Genomic DNA, 23,444 nt, shown 5'->3' with positions numbered 1-23,444 from the left:
CCAGCAGACCCAGAAGCAAGAAGGCCTCCTGGTTTACCGACGAACTCAAGAACTCCAAGAAGACCTGCCGCACCCTCGAGAAAGCCTGGCTCCTCGACCAGACCACTGACAACATGACCGCCCTCAAACACGCCACCCGCAAGCACCACCAGCTCATCCGCACCACCAAGAAGAAATCACTGAAGGAACGACTGGACAACAACGCTCGCGACAACAAGGAACTCTTCACCATCGTCAAGGAGTTCTCCAACCCCAGCACCGGCAACAACGACATCACTCCCTCACAAGATCTCTGCGACTCTCTCGCCTCGTTCTTCCACCGCAAGATTGCCGACATCCACAACAGTTTCGGCACACCACCCACGCACCCAACCACCGAACCAACGCCCCCCTCCGCACCTGGACCACGGTGACCACTGAAGACACAGCCCGCACGATGAACACCATCCACTTCGGATCTCCGACTGACCCCTGCCCCCACCACATCTTCAACAAGGCCAACTCCACCATCGCACCCCAACTCCGAGACGTCATCAACACCTCCTTCGCCACCTTCCCAGAGAGCTGGAAGCATGCCGAGCTCAGCGCCTTACTGAAGAAACCAACAGCGGACCCCACCGACCTCAAAAAACCTCCGCCCCATCTCGCTCCTTCCTTTTCCTGCCAAAGTCATCAAGAAGATCATCAACAGACAGCTTGCCGCCTTCCTCGAGACGAACGGATCCCTCGACCCCTCACAGTCCGGTTTCAGAGCCAACCACAGCACCGAGACCGCCCTCATCGCAGCAACCGACGACATCCGAGCCTTGCTCGACAACGGGGAAACAGCGGCACTCATCCTCCTGGACCTCTCCGCAGCATTCGACACTGTCTGCCACCGCACCCTAATACAGCGCCTCAGCAACATCGGCATCCAAGAGAAGGCACTGGAGTGGATCGTCTCGTTCCTCGACGGAAGAACACAGAATCCGCCTCCCCCCGTTTCGATCCGAGGCTACCGAAGTCATCTGCGGCGTTCCGCAAGGATCATCACTCAGCCCCACCCTCTTCAACGTCTACATGAGACCTCTTGCCGCCATCGCACGCCAACACAACCTCAACATCTCCTACGCCGACGACACCCAGCTGATCCTCTCCCTCACCAGAGACCCCGACACCGCCAGAACCAGCCTACACGAAGGGATGAAAGACGTCGCCGAGTGGATGAAGAACAGCCGCCTGAAACTGAACTCAGACAAGACGGAAGTCCTCATCCTGGGACCATCACCCTCCGCCTGGGACGACTCCTGGTGGCCCCCAGCCCTGGGCACCGCTCCCAAGCAGACCACGCACGCAACCTGGGTTTCATCCTGGACTCCTCCCTCTCAATGACCAGACAAGTCAACGCCGTCTCCTCATCTTGCTTTCACACCCTACGCATGCTTCGCAAGATCTTCCGATGGATCCCAACCGAAACCAGGAAGACGGTCACCCAGGCCCTCGTCACCAGCCGATTGGACTACAGAAACACCCTCTACGCCGGAACCACAGCCAAGCTACTGAAAAGACTCCAACGCATCCAGAACGCCTCCGCCCGACTCATCCTGGACATCCCCCGACGCAGCCACATCTCCGGCCACCTGAGGGACCTGCACTGGCTCCCCGTCAACAAGAGGATCACGTTCAGGCTCCTCACCCACGCACACAAGTCTCTCCACAACCTGGGCCCCAAGTACCTCAACGACCGCCTGACCTTCTACACGCCCACCCGCCAGCTACGGTCTACTAGCCTCGCCCTCGCCGCCATATCACACATCCGAAGAGCAACCGCCGGAGGCAGATCCTTCTCCTACCTGGCGGCCAAGACATGGAACTCCCTCCCCATCCACCTTCGGATGACTCAGGACCACCTCGCCTTCAGGAGACAACTCAAGACCTGGCTGTTCGAGCAGTAGCGGACCCCCTCCCCCAAGCGCCTTGAGACCCTTCCGGGTGAGCAGCGCGCTATACAAATGCTATGATTGATTGATTGATTGAGAGGTCTCCCCTCGCTCTAGCATTGCAGACAACGAACATCCTTCTTAGTCAGCCACGAACACTTTCCTTCCTCTAAGAGATTGCCCCGGCCCTGGCGGTGGAGTCACTTTTCACATTCCCTGGACTACTTCTGATGTAATGAGTATTAAGAAAGAAACAAACAGTTTCCCAACATTCAAGAGAACACGGATCACCAGGACCATCGACCGAGTCACCCTCACAATGCCAGCCAAAACGCACAGATCCACCAAACAAGCCAGCTGGTACACCCCAGAACTCACCACAGCAAAAAGCAAATGCAAACGACTAGAGAAAAAATGTCGCACCAGCAGAAATGACAGTGATATATCCACCTTCAAGTCTACCCTGAATAACTACCACAACCAACTCAAAGAAGTGAAAAAGGAGGCCCTAGCAAACCGCATCGAGTCCAACGGCAACCACGCTAAAGAACTCTTCACCATCGTCAGAGAATTCACTTGCCCATCAGCCACTGAAAACTCTATACCCCTCTTCACAGGAACTCTGACACCCCAGCAGACCACTTCCACAACAAGATAGCCACCATATACAAAACTCCGATCCCCAACCTACCGATATCTCCAGCCTCCCCAACCGACAAAGACCGCCACCCGCTCACTACAAGGGAACTGCTTAGCACACCGAACACTACCACCTTAATGAACTTCATTCACTCGGGAGCACCCTCTGACCAACGCCCCCATCGACTCTTCAACCTCAGAAGCGATAAGATCAGCCACCAGCTCACCACCATCCTCAACGCCTTCATCGCCACAGCCACCTTTCCCAATGCCTGAAATCACTTGGAGGTCAGACGCCTCCTCAAGAAACCCTCCGCAGACCCCAGTGATCTCCTGAACTACCGCCCCATCTTGCTTCTCCCGTTTCCCGCCAAGCTCCTGGAGAAAGCCATCAACCTCCAACTCACCTAACGAAAGAAAGAACCTGCTGGACTCCTCCCAATCAGGATTCAGAGCCAACCACAGCACCGAGAAGGCCCTGATCGCAGCGACAGACAACATCAGCACCCTACTCGACATAGGAGATTCAGCTGCCCTGATCCTCCTCGACCTCTCCGCAGCCTTCAACACCGTCTCCCGCCACGCTGAAATGCTTATTTTCTGCAGCCACACCACCCCCTGGAACAACTCCTGGTGGCCATCGGAACTCAGGCCCACCACACACCGAAAGACCACGGCCACAATCTTGGCAACTTTCTGGACAGCAAACTCTCCATAAAACGACAGGTCAATCCAGTCTCCTCAGCCTGCTTCCACAGTCTCTACAGAATCGTCCAATAGTGCTCCATTACCACAAGGAAAACTGTGATGCAGGCACTCATCACTAGCTGACTGGATTAAGGCAATGCAATCTATACAGGCACCACCAGCAAACTCATGAGAAGACTTCAGACGATACAGAACGCAGCAGCCAGACTGACTCTCAACCTGCCCAAAAGGACCCAAATCACCCAGCACCTGAGAGACCTCCACTGACTTCCAATCCAGGAAAGATGCCTTTTCAAACTCCTGACCCATGCCTATAAAGCCCTTCACGACCGAGGACCGGCATACATAAACCATCGCTTGAACTTCCACGAAAATTAAGGAACCTCCGCTCACTTCGCCATCGCATAGACACCGCACATCCACTGCACCGGAGGACGCCCCTAGTCCCACTTCGCAGCCAAGTCCTGGAACACCCGCCCCGTACACATCTGGGCATCACCCTCACTGACAGACTTCAGGAAGAAGCTCAAGACCTGGCTCTTCGACTGAAAAATGCAGCCCAGAGCCTGGATTCTCTCACGGGCGATAAGTCACGCTCTACAAATGTAGCATGATTGACTGATTGATAACGCGCAGTGGCCAAAACTCTGTCAACCCCGCCAGATGGTCGGAATTTATCACCCACCTCTACAGTGTCTATCTTTAGTTTTGGTTAATCAGTGTTCTTTCCTCTGCCTGCTGCAATGTAGAAAATGACTCAAAGAAGAGGAAAAATGTACTTCATTCAGCATTAAGTACTTCAACGGTTCTGAAGGCAAACCGCTGGTCCCTTGACATTTCAAACTGTACTTCTGTAATCTATTTTTGCTGCTTGCTATACTTTTACATTAAACATGTTAGACTTCTATGAGCTTTCCTAAGTATCTGTTTTCTTTCACATCTCCCATACCATGACTTTGCATCTAGGGAATCTGATAAACCCAATTAAAAATATTCTGATTGTTTACACACTGAAGACATTCTGAGTTAGTTTTTCTTTACAGTGGACCTCATATATGGTGCATAAAGAAATATATGCAACTCATCTGCAATAGACGTCCTTGCCTCATGAAAATCTTAATCATTTAGAACCACAAGGAAATTTTGCATAGGAAAAGTACCAAAATATTTTCACTTTAAAACAAAAAAAAGACAAATCAAGCAGAGGCTGCAATGGGAACTAGGTGATACTCATTTAGGGCCACAAAACCCGTTGCACCTACATGTACTGCACAAGACCCAGTCCCATAGTTCATATTAGAAACTTCATGAGACATGGATTTCTCCGACCTAAGAGAAGCTGGGTGGGCTGGTAATCAATTACCTAGATATCCATGATAAAAAACTACAATTATAAGCAAGACTTACTTCCTACTCCATCGTGTAATAATCACTAGGCTTGGAAGACCAATCAGTATGAGCATATGCTCACAAGAGTGGGCTGATAGGGGAAAAATAAATTATATAACTCAAGGAACAATTTCTTAAGGGTGATTAATTTTCCTTAAACTATGCTTTGGCATCGGAATCAATGAAGTAGTACTTTGATAAGGCAGGGACAGATAATCAAGTGGAACATAACTCATTTTATGTATGTTATTTCACTGAGCTGCCTACACCTTGGTTGAGGGTTAATTTGCTCCTCATGGCGTTCAGGTTAGCATTTTGATGAGAAGGAAATGCAATAAACTACCATCGCGCTATCTGTTTGAATTCATGAGCACCTGGTGGTGACTATGAGACAAGAGTCGTTTCACCTCCCTCACGTCTTTTGCCGGGTCTAAACAGTATTTTTAACTCGTGTCACATCCCACTTATTTAAGGAATGTTTAGCTAGGATATAAGGTACAAAAATGAGCACAAAACAACAATCTTGTTCTTCTACTTAATCAATATCATGTATGGTTTGTGAAAAGAAAACCCTAGATTTCACTATCATTTGTAGCTGAAGTTATGGTTATTAAGAAGGGCAACCTTCAAGACATAGGGTTTATGCTTGACCTGTGCATGAGTTTGAATGAAGATGCATCATCGGAGTATAAGTAACTCTACCAAAACAAAGCTAGCTGCCTAATGAACAGCAGATGGGGCAGAAACACATTAGAAAGGCTAAAACCTAATGTTTGTCAGGAAAAACAAAACAATATTTCGAGGTAATACGGTCTCCTAATAAAGGCGCAAGTAAAAAGAAAATGCTGATAGCTTGTACTATTCTAGATTTGCATGCTGTGTATTCTGCAACCATTTAATCTCAAAAGGAGGTCATATAAACTCTGAGACAACAGACAGCCAGAGTCCAAGCAGCAAGTGTCCTAAGTAAGATTGCATTCAGGACCTTCCAGAAAATTCCTAATTAGCGTTTTTTTTTTTAAAAGAGAGAGATAACTTTTTTGTAAGCAAACTACTGCCACCAGGAGAGCACATATGGAAGCATAACTTGATACTAATTGTTGGTGAACTAATAGTTAACGGATAACGTTTTGCTTCAAGATATGCAGAGGGTCACTGTAACATATGCAGTGGTTCACAAAATGTTTCTATTTTGTAGGCTCACATATTCTTGTTGTCGTTTGCCCTGCTTGTATATCGACAATTATAGACTATTCTGGTGAATGCAGGTATCCAAATTCTAAGATTTTAGATGCCAAACCGCTAGGTAGTGCAAGCTTGGGTTTGGATAGGACACCTTGCCACCTACTAGATTAGAAACGTATGTGCTGGCAGTTTTCTGAATGGGTTGAGTGCACATCTGCATTACATGAGGAAACCATAGTTCTAAGGCCACTTTGGTTCAAATACAATCATGGTCATTGAAGCTTGCCTCGTTTTCCTGAAAACACACAGAAGGGAAGGTAAAGGAGGAAAGCATACAGAAGCATCCCTGATCTATCCACAATCATTCCCCTTCAACTGCGGGTGTGGTTACCTGGAGACAAAGCGTTTGCATTTTGTCAAATAGCAGGGAGTTTATTCCCTGCTCATGTGCTAGCTCATGATCCCTGTACATGGGTGTGCCTAATCAATGTCTATCTCTCGCAGGTGGTCTGCTATAGTCAGACATGAGATTCAGGTCAGGCCTGATTTTCTGTGCTATAGTCCAAAACTGAAAGATGTGAATTCCTCTCTGTTTTTTTTTGTTTTTAATAGTACATGGTTGTCCTCTTATCTGTGCATGTCAACAGCATCTTCTGTGAGAGGGATGTTCTAAAACACTCTTGTGCAGGACTGCTGTTTTGAGATCCAGGATACGGTTATGTAATTGAGTCTCAATTCTGTGTCAGGACAGGAGGCTCCGATTATGCTTTCTCATTTCTTTATTAGAAATGCTCAGCAGCCAATAAAAAAACAGTAGATAAGAGAAAAAACTACAATACCCATAAACACCAGGGTATCACGTGACCAACCATAGAGACCATAGTATAAAAGGTCATATAGAAAGTATCACATCCTCTTTCTTTGCTGCTCAGCAGCCAGTTAAGTGAATTTTCTTTATTTATTACTGGATATGTTGCATTTGTTCAGACTTGCATTTTATGCCTGTTAAATGCCCTCGGGTGCTTCACATACGCGCGTTGCCGCGCTGGTGTTATTTTCGGTTTCCATGGTTCCCTTCTCGTATTTCCCGGCTCTTCCGCTCGCCGCTTTCCTTCGTTTGCGGGGAGCGTGAGGTTTTTGCCACCTCCTTTGCGCCCGCGCCTTTTTTATTTAAGTGGAGAGGGAGACAGGGGCTTGGATGCTCGCGCTTTGCCTGCGAGCACTCCACTTCTCTTTAAAACCGGGCGGCCGTTACCGCGCATGCGCGGCGACCATATTTTCTCGAAAACTGACGATTTTTCGTCAGAGGAAGGTCGTATTTAGCGCCCATTGCCCATAGCCTGTGTTTTGAGCCCCAAATACGCCCATTTGCTATATAAAATCTTTTGGGCTGTATAATTCTTCATAGGCTTTGCCTAGAGTGCCAGTTTTTTCTGTGACAGCAAGCCCTCCCTCCACGTTTTATTTTGCACTGTGTTCAGGTTTCTACCTGCACTTTTGGCTTGCTGTGGGGTTTTTCACTCCCCCTGCATTGTGCCTTTGGCCATTATTGATATTTGTCATCTCTGTGGGCATTATACCTTGCTACACTTCTTTGTCATAATGGAGGATTATTACTATGAAGATGACTCTTACTTTGACGATGATGCCTCTGGATCTCTGGAGCACGATTTGGTTTAGGCTTTGGATCAGGGAGTACAACAGTCGGTTAATAAGGCGCTTGTTCGGGCCATTAACCCCTTAAAACGTCATTTGTCTCTCTATGCTCAACAACAGGGCTGGTTGCCGGCTGCTCGTGCATCCTCTAAATCTCCTGTGAATCCACACAAATCTGATTTTCGAAAGTTGGCTAAAAGTTTGTCAGACAAGTCCACTCCTAAGGCGACGGCTGGAACTTCGTTTTCCGCCTTCCCTGATACGGATGCTGATGACACTCATTCCTCTGCTTCCTCTGAGCTTGACCCTCCACCACGAAAAAAGGCTCATAAGGACCACTTCGTGGATGCTCCCTCACATCCCCCTATACTTACTTTTGAACCCTCTGATATTGTTCATCCCAACTCTTCTTCTTGGTTACCATCTCCTGCAGTGGCAGAATATGTCCAAGCTCATATTCGCTAGCCTTTTGAAAAGGATGTCAGGGCCCGCCTGAGATCCGAGTGTCCACGCCCTGATTTGGCTGACCATATGACCGACACCCCAGTAGTGGATCCTACAATGGTCACTTATCTCAAAAAGTGCGCCAAAGACCCAAAGAAGGGTCTTGACAGGTCCTGGCGTGCCTGCCAAGACAAAGTGTTGGACTTATTGGGCCCGCTTACTAAAATCCTGGATCTTGGTGTTCTCGCCAAGGAGTCTTCAGCCCTTGTTGATCCTGATGAGCTCGTTGAGTGGTCCCAGAGGGCTATTTGCCAGTTGGGCAATGCCAACTGCGCAATTTCTGACACCGTTCCATTCTTCTCAAACTCGATCCAAAGCTGGCGGAGCTCTCATCTTCCGAGTCCGGCCCCTTGGCTCAAGGACAGTTATTTGGTCAGCCGTTCCTGAAGGAGCTTACGCACTTTGTGGCCACCTTCAGTGGCCTTGACAAGGCTCAGGCCTTGCTGCGGCGAGCGTTTCGGCCGGTTTTTGCAAAGGCCGGACGACATAGGGGGCGCTCGTTCGGCCGTGGCTCTCACCATAATTCCCAGAGAGGATTCCAGTCCCACAGAGGGGTGGTCAGGACTCCAGATTCTCCACCCGTTCCAACTTCTATCCCTCTCGCAAAGGGAGAGGACAGTTTAAGAAAGGTCGATTCGGAGGACACCAAGGAGGTCATCAGGACTCCAACACTTCAGGTGAGGTTAATTCCAGCTTTCGAGGTGGTTTTGGGGGGCAAGATCCAATTTTTTCTCCACAATTGGCATCTAATCTCCAACAATGCTTGGATGCTGGAAACGGTTCAGGGTTACAAGATAAAGTTTTACCAGCCCCAGCCTCAAATCCTCCCTCCAACCCCGTTGTTTTTCTCCCTTCAGGATCAGGAGTTCATTTCAGCAGAAATAGATTCCCTTCTCGCAAAAGGGGCAATCCTTCAGACTTCCCGTCATCCAAGAGGTTTTGTGAGCACAGTGTTTCTGGTTCAGAAACGAGGGGGCGGATCCCGTTTGGTTCTCAATCTAAAGGAGTTCAACGGAGGGGTAGTTTACCGCCATTTCAAAATGGAAGGGATCCATCTGTTGCAAGATCTTCTCCGGGAAGGGGATTGGATGGTTCGCCTAGATCTCAAAGATACGTATTTGTCAATTCCAATCTTCAGCCCCCATCGTCGTTTCTTCAGTTCCAATGGCAGGGGAACTGGTTCGAATACAAGGTTCTCCCGTTCGGCCTCTCGTCAGCTCCTTGGTGCTTCACGAAGCTTCTCAAGCCAGTCGTGGAATGCTTGCATGCTCGGGGTGTCCGCATGATTATATACTTGGACGACATTCTGATCATGGCAGATTGTCCACACAAGTGGATTTCTCATCTGGAATGGTCGATCGACCTGTTACAATCTCTGGGATTTCTGGTGAATCCTCAGAAATCTGTTTCCATCCCATCTCAAGTGATAGACTTTCTAGGTTTCCAGGTCAATTATCTGACCTGTCAGCTTCTCTTACCCAATCAGAAGATTCACTACATCAAGAGGGAGTTGACTTCGATTATCTCCAAACAGACTGTATCGTTGAGGTCTATAGCACGTGTCGTCGGACTATTGGCGTCTTCGATTCAGGCGATTTTTCCGGGCCCTCTGCATTACAGGGCGCTTCAACGATTGAAGATCCGTCATCTCCAGAATGGCCTTCGCTATTCCAATCAAATTCCTCTCTCAGAGGAAGCGAGGTGGGAGATGCAATGGTGGTTAGACCACATGGAAGCCTGGAATGGGTGAGCCCTGTTCGGCTCTTCTCCGGAGATGGTGATAGAGTCCGATGCCAGCCTGTGGGGCTGGGGAGCCCGGTGCGGTCCAATATCGACCGGGGGGGGGGGGGGGGGGGGGGGGGTCGGTGGTCTCCTCACGAGTTGACTCTCCACATAAATTGCCTGGAACTCCTGGCGGGATCCTTTGCGATCCGTTGTTTCACTCCCCTTCGCTCCAACTGTTGCATTCTTCTCCGCATGGACAATGTGTCCTCGGTTCGTTATGTCAACAAGTTGGGCGGCACGAAATCCAAGATATTGGCGGAGATCGCCAAAGACTTTTGGCATTTTTTTCTACAAAAGAAGATCACTGTTCTTGCTGAATACCTTCCCGGTCGCAACAATCAGATTGCGGCCTGGAATTCGCATCATCTTCGGGACTTCAGCGATTGGAGGCTTCACCCTCGCATATTCCGTTCTCTTCGTCGGTTTTGGGGCCGGTGTCACGCCTCAACACTCAGCTTCCCCGGTTCTTCAGCTGGAGGCCAGATCCGGAAGCCCTGGCCACGGATGCATTTCCACAGACCTGGCCTCCCCTTCTGTGCTACGCCTTTCCCCCGTTCATGATGATTCCCAGTGTCCTGGCTTGCACAAAGCGTTATCAGTCGGAACTGATTCTGATTGCTCCTCTGTGGAGGGCTCAGGCTTGGTTCCCAGTTCTCCTGGAAATGTGTTGTGCAGTGCCGCTCCTTCTTCCCCAGAAGTGGAATCTCTTGCTGGACCCTCTCGGCAATCCGCATCCCCTGATCCAGTCAGGCTCTCTCCGTCTTCTGGCATGGCGACTTTTGGGGACCGTTGGACGGTCCCAGGCCTTTCACGAGACGCTTTCAAGTTTATCAGTGGATCTTGGGCACCCAACACTCATAAACGCTACTCAGGCTCCTGGAAACGATGGTGTGCTCAATGGGAAACTGATCCCGCTGCAGCGGATGTATCTCTGATCATTAATTTTTTAGCATCTCTTGCATCCTCCGGTTTGACTTATCGGACGGTTAATAATTTCCGTTCCGTCATTTCGGCAGGCCATGTTCCTATTGATGGTAAACCCGCGGGTGAGCACCCTTTGATTACTAAATTGCTTAAGGGTATCCGTCTGGCGACTCCCCCATGTCCTAAATACGCGTCTTTATGGGATGTATCCATTGTTTTGAGGTTCTTGGAAGCCTGGCCTTCCAATTCTTTGCTTTCCCGTAAACAACTATCAGCCAAACTGACCATGTTGTTATGCCTGGTTTCTTGCAAACGGGTGTCTGATGTTCGTGCTTTGGACTTGGCAGGTCGCAGTTTTACACCTGAGTGTGTCACTTTTCGTCCTGCCAAACGTACCAAAACAAATACTTCCTCGATTACCTATCCTTCTTTTCCTAAACATCCCAACCTTTGCGTTGTCCAATGCGTCAAGGATTATGAGGTATGTACTGCTCCTTTACGTTCAGATCTGCAGGGTCAACTGTTGATTGCTTTGCAGAAGCCTCTTCGCCCTGTTACCCCAGCTACATTGGCTCGCTGGGTTAGATGGCTCATGTCTGAAGCCGGCATTGATGTTTCCATTTTTGGTGCTCATTCGGCACGTGGGGCTATGGCTTCTAAGGCATTCTCGATGGGTGTTACTTTGTTTGACATCATGAAGGCTGCAGATTGGTCTTCTGATTCTGTGTTTAAAACCTTTTATTACAAGCCAATTTATCATATTGCTTCAGTGTGGTTGATAAGCTTTGAACAAGCATAATCTGAGCCTCCTGTCCTGACATAGAATTCAAAATTTGCGAACATACGTGACAAGAATTTTCAATTCTATTAAGGACAAGGTGGCGAGGATTATCCCACCCGTTGTTGTTTTCTGTACATATTATGCATTTATACTGTTGCTTTTTGCATATGCATTATGTTTAGTATAATTCATTATTTCTCTAACCCCCCCTATTGTGCTTTTATACTATATATATTGGATGTGTATCACGGCAGTCTGTATCTTTTTAGATTCTGACCCGAAGTAACGGTGTTGCTGTTCCATCTGGTTTATCCTGCTTTCGATGCTCTTCTGTTTCCGAGGTCCTGCGGCCGTCGAGTCCTGTGTTCTTCAATATGGACTTCTGCTGTTGCTGATGGTCTTTTTTATTCCTGATGTTCAACGTTGTTCTTGGACTTCCTGTTTTAATTGAACTGTTTTTCCTCAACAAAGAAAGAGGATGTGATACTTTTTACATGACCTTTTATACTATGGTCTCTATGGTTGGTCACGTGATACCCAGCAACAGATCGTGACAGTTCCACCATTGCTATCAGTGCCCAATCCAACAACAGATCCTCTCAAGTGGGACAGTTGCAGTGAGATGCACTTTTGTAGTGGGTGCATGAGCAGTCTGACATTTGGTACCAGTGCTATATATGAAAACACTATGCTCAAACACTTCACGGCTTTCCTTACTGTCAGACAATGATGTCTGATAAACGGTAATAGCTTTTTGAGGCCATTTGTTTGCAGAGGATGAAGGTGGAATTTGGCTACAATAATATTGAAGCCCAGACTGCAAAGCAACTGAATATTTTGTTTGCGTTTGGTTTAGGCGTTGCTGAAACCTTTTCTCTTTTACCAACCAATCGTTTAAGTAACACAAACAGAATGTAGAACTAGATGAGGCACGCATTTCGTGCATGCATTTGGTGCAGAGTTTATTCAGAACCCAAGATCAGTGAACTGATAATTGCCATTTGACACAAACCTCAGATCTGTCGATGGGGAGAAGGCATCCAAATACGAAAGTATGTGTTCTTCAAATCCACGACTGCTATGAAGTCGCTCTAGATTCTGCACAAAGGGATTCTGAATACACATACTTGATTATTGCAAGGAATTACTGGTCAAGGTAAAATCGTCCCACTGAAGAGAAAGAACTTTATTCTTCCCCAAAAGATGTGATGTGGTCACAGGTTGGAGCGCAGAGTCACTGCTTGGTGGCAGAGCAACCTCTAACTTAAGTACTCTGGCTCTGTATGTGGTGGTACCAGTAAACACTCCTCTCGCACTGCTGAGGTTGCTGCCATTTCTGTAGCTTCTGATAAAGAATATTATGTTCTTGGTACTCTGGTCGTCAGCCCGTACAAATGGATTTGGCAATTTCCGTGCAATTTTCATGCCCTGATTTTTTATGGGAACCTCATACAACAACAGGCCATACAGGAATTCCTTATCAATAGAGAGAATTAACAAGTTCATATTAAGTGGGTCTAAAACAGTATAATGCAAGTTACGCGTATCTGCAAATCACTGCTAGTATTAATCTGTCTACTTGCACTGTCTGCAGCATCTAAGGTAAACTGGGTGCCAAAATTCAATATCGACTTGCCTTCTTGTAACATTCAATATTTAGGTTTCAGCAGGTACCGAAGGAGGTTCTCCATCTTGTGCCACTCAAACCTGTCATAACTGCTAAGTAATGCATGCAAGTTGGCAAGTCACTGTCACCCTTGCAGCTGCTTTGCAGCCTCCTAATGCTTACTCTACTTAACTGGGGGAGTCCCCCCCCCCACACCACCACAGAGCCCTGTTATCCAAGGTCACGGGTGTCGCCTTGTATGTTAGAGACTCTCATGCTAATCTGAACCTGCTCATTAGGGAGTTTCCCAAAATTTGGTGGCATTGCAGTTATAAATATCACCTGGGCTAAATCTATCATATTACCCCTAACAGCTGCAACCGGGTGTTTTGAGCCTGAGTTCCTCTTTACATGGGTGCTGGACCCACTCTGCTACCTGTGGATCTGGGTTAGTCCGGACCTCGATGAAACTAGCGGGATGAATAAAGCAGATTAATGTTATGGCTTGGGGATCACGTAGAGGGATGTATGGAGCTTCCGTTGTCCCTCATTGGGAGACTAGCCATTGCTAAAATGGTGGTCCATTCTAACTTCTTGTTTGTGTTTATTAATTTGCTAAGCTCCTTCCATTGATGGCTTAGGTCTCACCTCATAACACTGGTGTGGGCAGGTAGACAACCCCAAGTGGTGTGGGAAATATTGAAACTGCCCTTTGAGCAGAGTGGGCTGGGAGTCCCAGAAATGGATCCGTATTTCTTTAGTGCGCAAGCGCAATTTGCCCATCGTTGGCTCTACTGTACACAATTTCAACTGCATACGGCGCCTGAACATGATCAGGGCACCCTTGTCTACTGCAGACAGCTTTATATCTCCCTCCTAGACGACCGCAGACTCAGATAGACAGGGTGGCATGCATGGTGTAGGCATGGAGCGAATTAAGAGTGAGGACGCAACTGGATCATTTAATTTGCCCCATCGGTGTTGATTACTGACCACCCTTCAATACCATTTACTACGGATGTTGGCACTCGCGGCCGGCTATAGTGGACATCCTTTGGTGCAGCGTACTCGAAGGATACCTTTGTTGCCCTCGCAACAGGTGCTCCAGGATCCCGCAGTCTCGCTCCTCGACACTTTCACCTACCAGCTGCATGTGGCCCCAAGAGCCGTTCATGGCACCTTCCCGGAGGCCCCTCCAATTCTTAAGGTGGTGGAAGCGGCCCTTACGAACCCGCTGGCTAGTCGTATGTCTCCACGCAGGAATCTGCGCTGATCTGTATGCCCACAGCCTGTCAAACATGGTCCACTGACCTTGCAATCCCAATTAGTGATGAGTAATAGAAGTATTGCTGTACTCAATCCAGAGCTCCCTCCCATAACTACAGGTTGCGCGTAGTCTTTTTAAATACCTGCATAGAATATATTGCACATCTGAGAGAATGCACAAGATTGGTATGGTAGCTGATGCGGGCTAAAAGTGTTGTGCTGCATCTCTGGGCAGCAGTCTTTCACGTGGTTTCAAAACTCACGGGGCATGAAGCCGAGCGCTCACTGAAATTCGCGCTCCGCGGATACGCCAAGGAGGTCCTACCAGAGGGGCACAAGCTGACCGCGTTTCTGCTTCTACTGACCATGAGCAGGGTGGAGATTCACTGGGGAGGCGCCTGGCACCCGGGAGGGATAGATGGCCCTGGGATGCAGTTTACTGCCAAGGGGTTAGGACCGGGGTTCCCCATGGTCTAGATAGGCACTCTAGTTGCACCACCAGCGACACTGGGACGGCCGGGTGCAGAGTGCAGGGGCCCAATATTAGCCAATGGGGCTCAGGGGGCCTTCGGTTAGGGACTGCTAACAAGCAGGCCACTTGGTTGTGGGCGCAAAGCTCCTGCCGTGAAGGTCAGCAGCGCAGGGGCCAACGACCAGCACAGAAGGTGCACCACCAGCGGCACTCGGATGGTCGGGTGAAGGGTGCAAAACGTACATCGGAGACTCTGTGCTTTCCAATAGAGATCTTCGGTTTCGAAAAGATGCAGCAGGCTCGGACAGGGAGGCTTCCTGATGGCGACCACCGTCTGGAAAGGGAAGTTAGCTGAAAAGGTAAGTTAGGATCTGAGAGGATGCGGGTGGGCCACCCTAGGACGTGGGGTGCAGGGGTGTCTTTTGGCGTCAGGTTTTCTAACCAGCTCCGGTAAAGGAGGGGGGGGGGGGGGAGAGCCTTCAAGTTGAGGCTGCAGGAGTCGTCTGGAGGCTTCACGGAGGTCAGGGACTACCAGATCCCAGGTCATGATCACTGGGGAGACCTCCTTGGGGTTTTGGGCCACTTGAACTCAGGCCGTGTGCGTTGGGTGCAGAGTGGTACCGAATCGTGGAGTCGCTGAAATCTGGATTCTGGAGGCGAGTCTTGTTTGAGCAAATCCGGTGCTCATGGGAGACAGCGTCAGTAGGAAGGTCGCAGGGCCTCCAGGCTCTGGGTGTTGCTGGCTGCTGGATTCGCCAGGGTTCTTGCTGTAGGCAGGTCGTAGACTGGACAGGCAGTTAGGGCTGGGTCCAAGGCAGTTGGTGTCTTCTTCTCCTTCCTCGGTCAGCACAGCTCTTTGGTCCTCCTTCCTTCCTCGAATCTCAGGAGGCAAGGTTCAGGGTCGCCCCTAAATACTAAGGGGTGTGCAGGTCGGGACCAATGGGTCCCTTCCTCGGGGTGGGTACACCCCCTGTTATGCCACCCTCCAGTGGGAGGGATCATGAGCCTCTTCCTAATTGGATGAGTCCGCTTATCTTCAAGATGGAGGGGAGTGAGATATGTGCTTCACCTTGCCTCCTCCACCTGAGGGGCGGTGTTGGCAAAGGTGGGCACACCTGTCTTCCTGATGCGGATTTCCCGTTGATTCTCCCACCCAAAGTGGGGACCAGAACCTGTGGGAGCCAGATGCTGGGGACAGCAAAAGGGAGGGACAGCGTCCAAAGGTAGCAGGCCTTTAAAGCTTCCCCTTTCGTGGACCCAGCCCATCCTGGAGGAGAAGGCATGACACCTCTGCCCAGGATGGGCTTTGGTTCTGGACCCACAGAGCGGAGGCTCTCTACCCATGGGTCCAGAAACCTGTCTGGTGGAGGCAAATGGGGGGTAGCCATTCAGGAACCACACCAGGGCTGGTCGATTTTCAGGGGACCTTCTGAGTGTGGGTTTAATGTGCTGAGAGGTTTGCTACCAAACTACCCCAGTTTTTAGTAAAGCCCTTATGGAGCTGTGAAGTTTGTAAGCTTCCAAACCTTCCTAGTCTGACGGTTCAGGCCCATCAACGGCCTATAGGAGGCAGGACCCGCCATCATCTCCTCCACTGGCAATCCATCACGTGTTGGACAGATGGGTTCTGCAAATAGTCCAAAGGGGCTACTCCCTCCCCTTCAAGACTACCCCTTGCTACTTAGCCCTGTGTTATTCAATCTCTATGTTAGCCCTTTAGCTACCATTGCGGAAGAAGCTAGGCTGTCTATCTTTTCTTATGTGGATGACACCCAGCTTCTCTTCTCCTTATCCTCCAACGAACCTTCCACTGTGTCATCTCTACAGTTAGGGCTGCATAAAATAGCTAGCTGGATGCACACTAACTGGCTAAACTTAAATGGTGGTAAGACTGAGGTTCTGATCCTCTGGAAAAATAAAGACCACTGGGGCCCTCTTCATTGGCCACCACAAATGGGCGAACTACCCCAACCGGTAAAACAGCACGCAACTTAGGTATGGTTATAGATTATCAGCTATCTACGAGACAGCAAGTAGTTAAGATCGCATCAACTTGCTTTACCATCCTAAAATGGCTCCAAGAACGGTGATCCAAGCCTTGATTATGTCTAGGCTGGACTATGGCAACGTCCTGTACCTAGGAGCCAATCAGGAGGTAGTTTGTAAACTGCAAGTGGTTCAGAACTCAGCTGCTAGACTGCTTTGCCATGTGCCGAGAATGTCTTCCATCTCAGGTGCTCTCCGTGATCTTCACTGGTTCAGGATAGAGAACCTGACTAAATTGAAGGTCTTAAGCTATATGCATAAGATCAAACTGGGCATAGCACCCCAATATCTTTGCTCCCTAGCCCAGACATACCTCCCGACCCGTCTGCTCCGATTTTTTTTGTAAAATAGGTTTATTGATTAATCTCATGTAATACTCAGAAACACTTCAATCGGGAGCCACCACTCGCGTACTATGGTCGTAATATACAATACTCCTTGTACAATTGTGTCTATTCCTAACCGATGGCGTACAATCAGAATTGTCCTTACTCATTGACATATCCTGTGATGTACCACCCTCTAGATTCACCATCATCCTGTCGTAACAAGGTGTAGCGTGACAATGCTAATAACAGTGAGTACATTCAGAAGCTCCATATTGTAATAAAGGAAGAGTACACAAAACCTTAAACCTATCCCACGTTACCTCCCCACCTCCCTCCCTCCCCCCCTTCCCACAACTCCCCTGGCATGACTTATTGATTGGATACAGAACAAGGCCTCCAGTTCTTTGCTCACAATTGCTTCTTCTACGACTATAAAGTGCATTTCAAACTTTCTCAGTTCAGGACCGCTGACAGACTAGCTGGAAAAGTTGTCTACTCTTCCCATCACCGTTCTAACCAGGCCCAGAGGAGGGTATGCTGTGCGTTTCACTAATCTCCGAGCCCACATCAACATAGGCATCTATGGATTTCAGGAGTTCTGCTAATGCTCTCCAGGCTCGGGTCGAGTCCATTGCCCTATCGCTATGAGCACGGGTAGCCGTTTGCAGCCGAAGAAACGTTTCGCACTCCGCCCACCGAATAAATTCCGCCTTCCACTTTTGTAATCTCGGCCCACGCTGCGCCTTCCAATTAGCCGTAATCTCCCGCTTGGCCAGTACCAGCCACAGGTCTATAAATGTACTGGTTATTTTAGTCTTCGAGGTGTGGGGAAACCAGTGTAGTAAACAGGGACCTATACCCAATTCAATCTGCCGGTCCGTAACTTCGCATAGTAGGGTCCACACTTCCTTCCAATAGGCCCCAATCCGAGGGCAGCTCCACAGCATATGACGGAAGTCAGCCCCCTCTGCGTGACACCGGGGGCAGAGCGCCGCGAGTGTGTGGAAATAGTGTTGAATTTTGACTGGAGTAAGATAAGCCCTGTTGAAAATAAAAAATTGGATCTGTTGGAATCGGGCATTCCTCGAACATTTCCAGGGCCGCTCCAGCAATTCAGCCCATATTTTATCAGGTATGTACCCCTCAATATCCTCCTCTCACTGTTGCTTCAACCTTATAAGGGGGGCCAGCTTTTCTCAGGTCATCTGCCGATATAAACACGTGACGGCTTTAATGGTTCCAGCCGCCAGCACCACATATTGGCAAGCCATGGATGTTCCAGGCACAGATAGCCCCCCGCTCCACCGGCGTTGCATAGCCGACACCAGAGCCGCATGCAGCAAATAATCCCCACGAGGGAGATCAAAACGTTCACGGAGTGTCTCATAGGGTAACAGAACATTATCTTCGTATAAATCTCCCACAGTTGTCAATCCAGAATCATTCCACCTTGCAAGTGCCAAGACCCGTCTGCTCCGATCCTCATCTCAAGCAAAATTTTTAGTTCCTAGGTTCAAACTGTCACGCATGGGCGGGCGGGCGGTCTATTTCCTATCTGGCTCCTGTGCTGTGGAATTCGCTACCCGCACCACTTCGTCATGAAGCCAGCCATAAGATCTTCCGTAAAGGCCTCAAAACCTGGCTATTTAATCAGTAGATGTTGTTCTCTCTCTTGTAATATGTCCTTGGCGCCGAGAAACCTCCGGGTTGCTGTGCGCCTTATAAATTTAATTTAATAATAATAATAATACATGCCACCTTCTTATGACTGCATGACGGAGGATCATTTGGCAATTCTGTCAGGAAGTATTGGCTCTCTTGGCCAAGGGAGCTATAGAGAGGGTCCCTGTGCCAGTAGTAGGTTGTGGTTGTTATTCCTGCTACTTTCTGGTACCCAAGGAGGACATAGGCCTGCATCCTATTTAGACCTCTGGGCCCTTAACTTCTTTCTCTGGAAGGAGAAGTTCAAAATGCTCACCCTCGCCCAAGTTCTGTCTAAACTCGACCCAGGAGACTGGCTGGTGGCGTTTGACTTGCAAGACGCTTATTTTCATATACCCGTCCTACCAGCCCACATATGTTACCTTCGGGGGCCACGAGCACTTTCAGGTCACCGTGCTCCCCTTTGGTCTTACCAGTGCCCCTGGAGTGTTCACAAAGGTGATGGCGGTGGTCGCAGCACATTTGCGCAGATCCAGGGTTCCACTCTACCCCTGTCTCGACGACTGGTTGTTAAAGGTGGGCTCTCCCCAGGCTCTCATCTCCCACCTCCAGACTACGGCGGACCTCCTGCATTCGCTGGGGTTCACTATCTACGTACCAAAGTCACACCGGACTCCCTCTCAGACGCTCTCTTTCATCGGGACGGTTCTGGACACAGTGCAGTTTCGGGCCTATCCTCTCGAGCAGCGAGCCTGAGATATTCAGGCTATGATACCGATGTTTCGGCCTCTATTACAGATTTCGGTGAGAATGACTGAGGCTGCTGGTGTATGCCAGATGGCATATGCGGGCTCTGCAGTGGGACCTGAAGTTCCAGTGGGTACAGCATCAGGGGAATCTTGCAGACTACGTCCAGATCTCAGAGGGAATTGTGCACCAACTGCAGTGGTGGCTCAGGAACCAAGATTGGGTCTGAGGCAGACCCCACATCCTTCCCCAATCAGATCTAACAGTGGCGACGAATGCGTCACTTCTGGGATGGGGCGGCCACCTGAGGGAGGCGTCTAGTCTTGCAGTGTTCATGGCCACTGTAGCTCTGAAGGGTTTCCACTGGCAGCAGGCTGCTCAGTGTGAGGTCCAGGGTGGGAGTTTGGAAGTAGGAGTGCAGTTGTACACAAGATCAGAGACATCAGATTTTCAAGGACATGTCAGGTTTTAGGTCCCTCTTCTTGCACTTGCCACAGAAGAACAATGCCATTTAACTGTGACGTTGAGTGTGCTTGGAGTTATATCAATCCTAACTAAGCTGGTCATCTTCCCAGTCTCTTTCGGCAGAGTTTTCCTGTCCAGATGGTATTCAACCACTTTTATGTGAAGTAATTTCCTGTTTGACTCCTATATAAGGGAGCTCAGATGTGTGAAGGAGGTGTTGCAACACTTATGATTCTCTTTTCTTTTGTAATGTTTGGTGCCCTCCTTAGATTCTTTTGTTCCTCGATTTTGCTGTTTTTCTGCAGCTGTTTTCTTGCTTGGATTTGCAAGCCTCAAAGACCATGCTAAACTCTTTCTCTATTTGATATATTGCTTCCTAACCACTGTAAAGCTCTTCATCTTCAATGAAAAACTATCCATATTGTCAAAGAGATTTGTTTCTGCCTTTTGTGATTTTTTCCACCTAAATGGGACCCTCTTAAGGAGACGTGTAGCTTCTTTAAATATGTATGGTATGCATAAACGGCACCACAGCTCTTGGGAGGAGCGGGTTATTTGGACAATCATGAAAGAAACCAGGCCATCAGTGTCCAGCCACTGACAATTGCTCTTTGCCTAATGGCCAAGCTCTAGACTGTCCGCAAGGCCCTGATGTGTAATTTTGTCTATTAAGTGGGCTTTTTTATGTCCACACTGCTAGTCGGGACTGTCATTCTTTCTTCAATGGGCTCTCAGTCGCAAAGCAAAGCTTTCCAAGGTGAACACTGCACTGACAAATAGGCTACATATTTTCTTCCCAGACTCTCTGCTACTTGCACATTTTGTGCTTACAACATCTTAACCATTCTTTTATCCTCTTGTTTTTAAAACTGTAAAGACACTCTGTAGTTGCTTTTCGGACCATGTTTGTAGTCTATAACGCAACTTTTTTCAACTTTCAAAAAAGAAATTGTCTGGTTACAGATAGCTATGTTTAGTGCTCCAGTGCAATCAATCAATCAGGGAATTGTGAAGCGCGCTACTCACCCGTATAACAGAACAGGATTCATACATTAAATCTACTTTTATTTATATAAAACCAATTATCCCCTGATCTACTTAGGTAAACTCTACGTTTAAAATTGTGTTTATTCCTATTGAAAATACTATCTTCCATGCTTTGCTTGAAACAAGTTCACATGAAGTGGGGGCACTGAAGTGCATTAGGCAGAAGTAGTAATTGACATTTAGTTCCATACCGACCCAAAAAACATCACAGCTTAAACATTAAAAAATAAGAATAATACAGCCGATTTAAAATTTAAAAAAAAACAAGAAAAGTATCAGAAACAAGCAGGAAGGTCGGTATCTCACAAAATATGCATAACACCTTACAAACGTTTAATTTTTACTTTTTACTGGCATGGCCATTCTAGCCATCAGATTCAATTGTTACTCACCTGAAAAATATTAAAGCATTTTGAAAGAATATGGCTAGACCAGGGTAAACTGGGACACCTAAAAGAAATATTTAACAACTTGATTAAATGAATTTTTCTTTTGCATTTTCACTTAAATAAATTAAGATAATGGTGCTCCAACAACTGTACAAGCAAACCATGACAAAGAAATCATAAACACATACAAAGCTCAACATTTCCAAAATAACATGAAATCTTACAATGTGGGAATAAAAAATATGAGAAATGGCATAAATTCTTAAGTAACGAAATTCTACTAGTTAAATTGCTCACTTTAACTGCGTTTCATAATTTGTAAATACGCAAGATATTTGAGCTGCAAAACAGCAGTCATGATGTCAACCTATGGGAAACAGCCGCTACAACGCGGCCGTTTCAACGCTTAACCTTAACCACGCATGCATAACAACGCATGCGTGGTTACCACGTATAGCCTTTACCACGCATTCCTTTACTACGAGATACGTAGTATAGGAATGTGTGATAAAGGCTAAACGTAAAAAAGGGGGGCTTGGGGGATCTACCCCCCAAGAAAAAATAAAGCGTGTGTTAAAAAAAGGGGGCTTGGGGGGGTATCCCCCCCAAAAACGCACTTGTTTCTGTAGGCAATTGGCGTCGTTAAGAGGAAACGGAAAGACACTTCCGCTTTCTCTTTACGACATGCGAAGCACCACCGAAGAGCCTGAAGAAAAGAGGATGTGGAGAGGTAAGGGGGATTAAATTCAAAAGTAATAAAGGAATGAGGGAGTTATGTAGCGCAGGGGATATTTAATAGAAGGGTTTGTGGGTTGGGGCAGAAGGGCGCACAAGGGTACAGGGAAGGGATAATATATATAAAGAAAAGAGAGGGGGAGGGCACAAAGGAGCAGTGAAAGGAATAAGGGTAGGGATTAGAAAACACCTATACCAAAAAAATACCATTACCACGCATCGTTTTACAATGTAAAGGTATGCGTGGTAAAGACATTTTCATGGTAAAGGTGATGCGTAGCAATGGCATTCGCGTTGTAACGCATGCGTTGTAAAGGCATGCGTTGCAACGGAATGCGTTGTTACGTCATACAACCTCAAACTATTATACTTACAATTCGTAGAAAACCTGTGCGATCATCGATGTACTCTAATTTATAAATAATTGATCAAAATTCCAAAGGCTAGTGTGCTCGTGGATATCATCCTCCGCTTATTGGTGATGCAAATATATTTACCCATCAATGACATTAACATTTTTAAAGGCCCCAAATACAAGTAAACGGTTACTAGTGGACAGACAACAGTAAATACACATATAGAAGATTCAAGCACTAAAACCAAACTAGAACACAAACTGTTAAGATTAATAAAATACAGAGATTCACTGCATTCCTCGTAAGCTGATGTTTATTCTTTCAGAATTTGCATTTGTAATGAGTTACATGCAAGAAAACAACCACACGAGAGCCGTTCAGGTTCTACAAAACAGAATTGTCATATCACGCAGCACAAATATTCACAATATTTTTCAACAGCATTACCTTATCTGTTGAAACAGGACTCCACCACTTTGGATGTAATAGCATTACTTGTGATCAATAGGCTTTTTGAGACCAAGATCTTGTCACATATGATAGCTTCCAAATCGCCTTCAATCCCGTGGGAAGTAAACTTTGATTCTGGTTTATATGCCGATCCATCTCTCAAAAGTCTAAATTACAGCACAGACCTGCATACATTGCATAAAGTTGAAAATCCTTTCCCCACATATTGGGAATTTCCATTCTATTTTCACATCTTAAGTGATCCCTTTAGTGACCGTACACCTCATTAAAATAAGAGATTTGCCACCAATTAATACTTCCTTGGAGCACAACCTGACCATTGGTCAGGTCGTTCCCTGCACAGTTGACATGTGAACCAGATGG

At 47.7% G+C, this 23,444-nt stretch overlaps 1 protein-coding gene across 1 annotated transcript in view; it reads right to left on the bottom strand.

Annotated features, from left to right (window-relative positions):
- Positions 1-23,444, bottom strand: part of TMEM50B (transmembrane protein 50B) — a 109,991-nt gene that overhangs the window by 6,217 nt on the left and 80,330 nt on the right. The window contains exon 6 of the mRNA XM_085621376.1: positions 21,523-21,580. Coding sequence (XP_085477502.1) covers positions 21,523-21,580 — 58 coding nt within the window. The remainder of the gene's footprint in view (positions 1-21,522; positions 21,581-23,444) is intronic.

Source organism: Triturus cristatus, chromosome 8 (assembly GCF_964204655.1).
Source record: "Triturus cristatus chromosome 8, aTriCri1.1, whole genome shotgun sequence".
Lineage (NCBI taxonomy): Eukaryota > Metazoa > Chordata > Amphibia > Caudata > Salamandridae > Triturus > Triturus cristatus.
The sequence above is the reverse complement of the archived record's forward strand: the minus strand, read 5'-3'. Positions and strand labels throughout refer to the sequence as shown.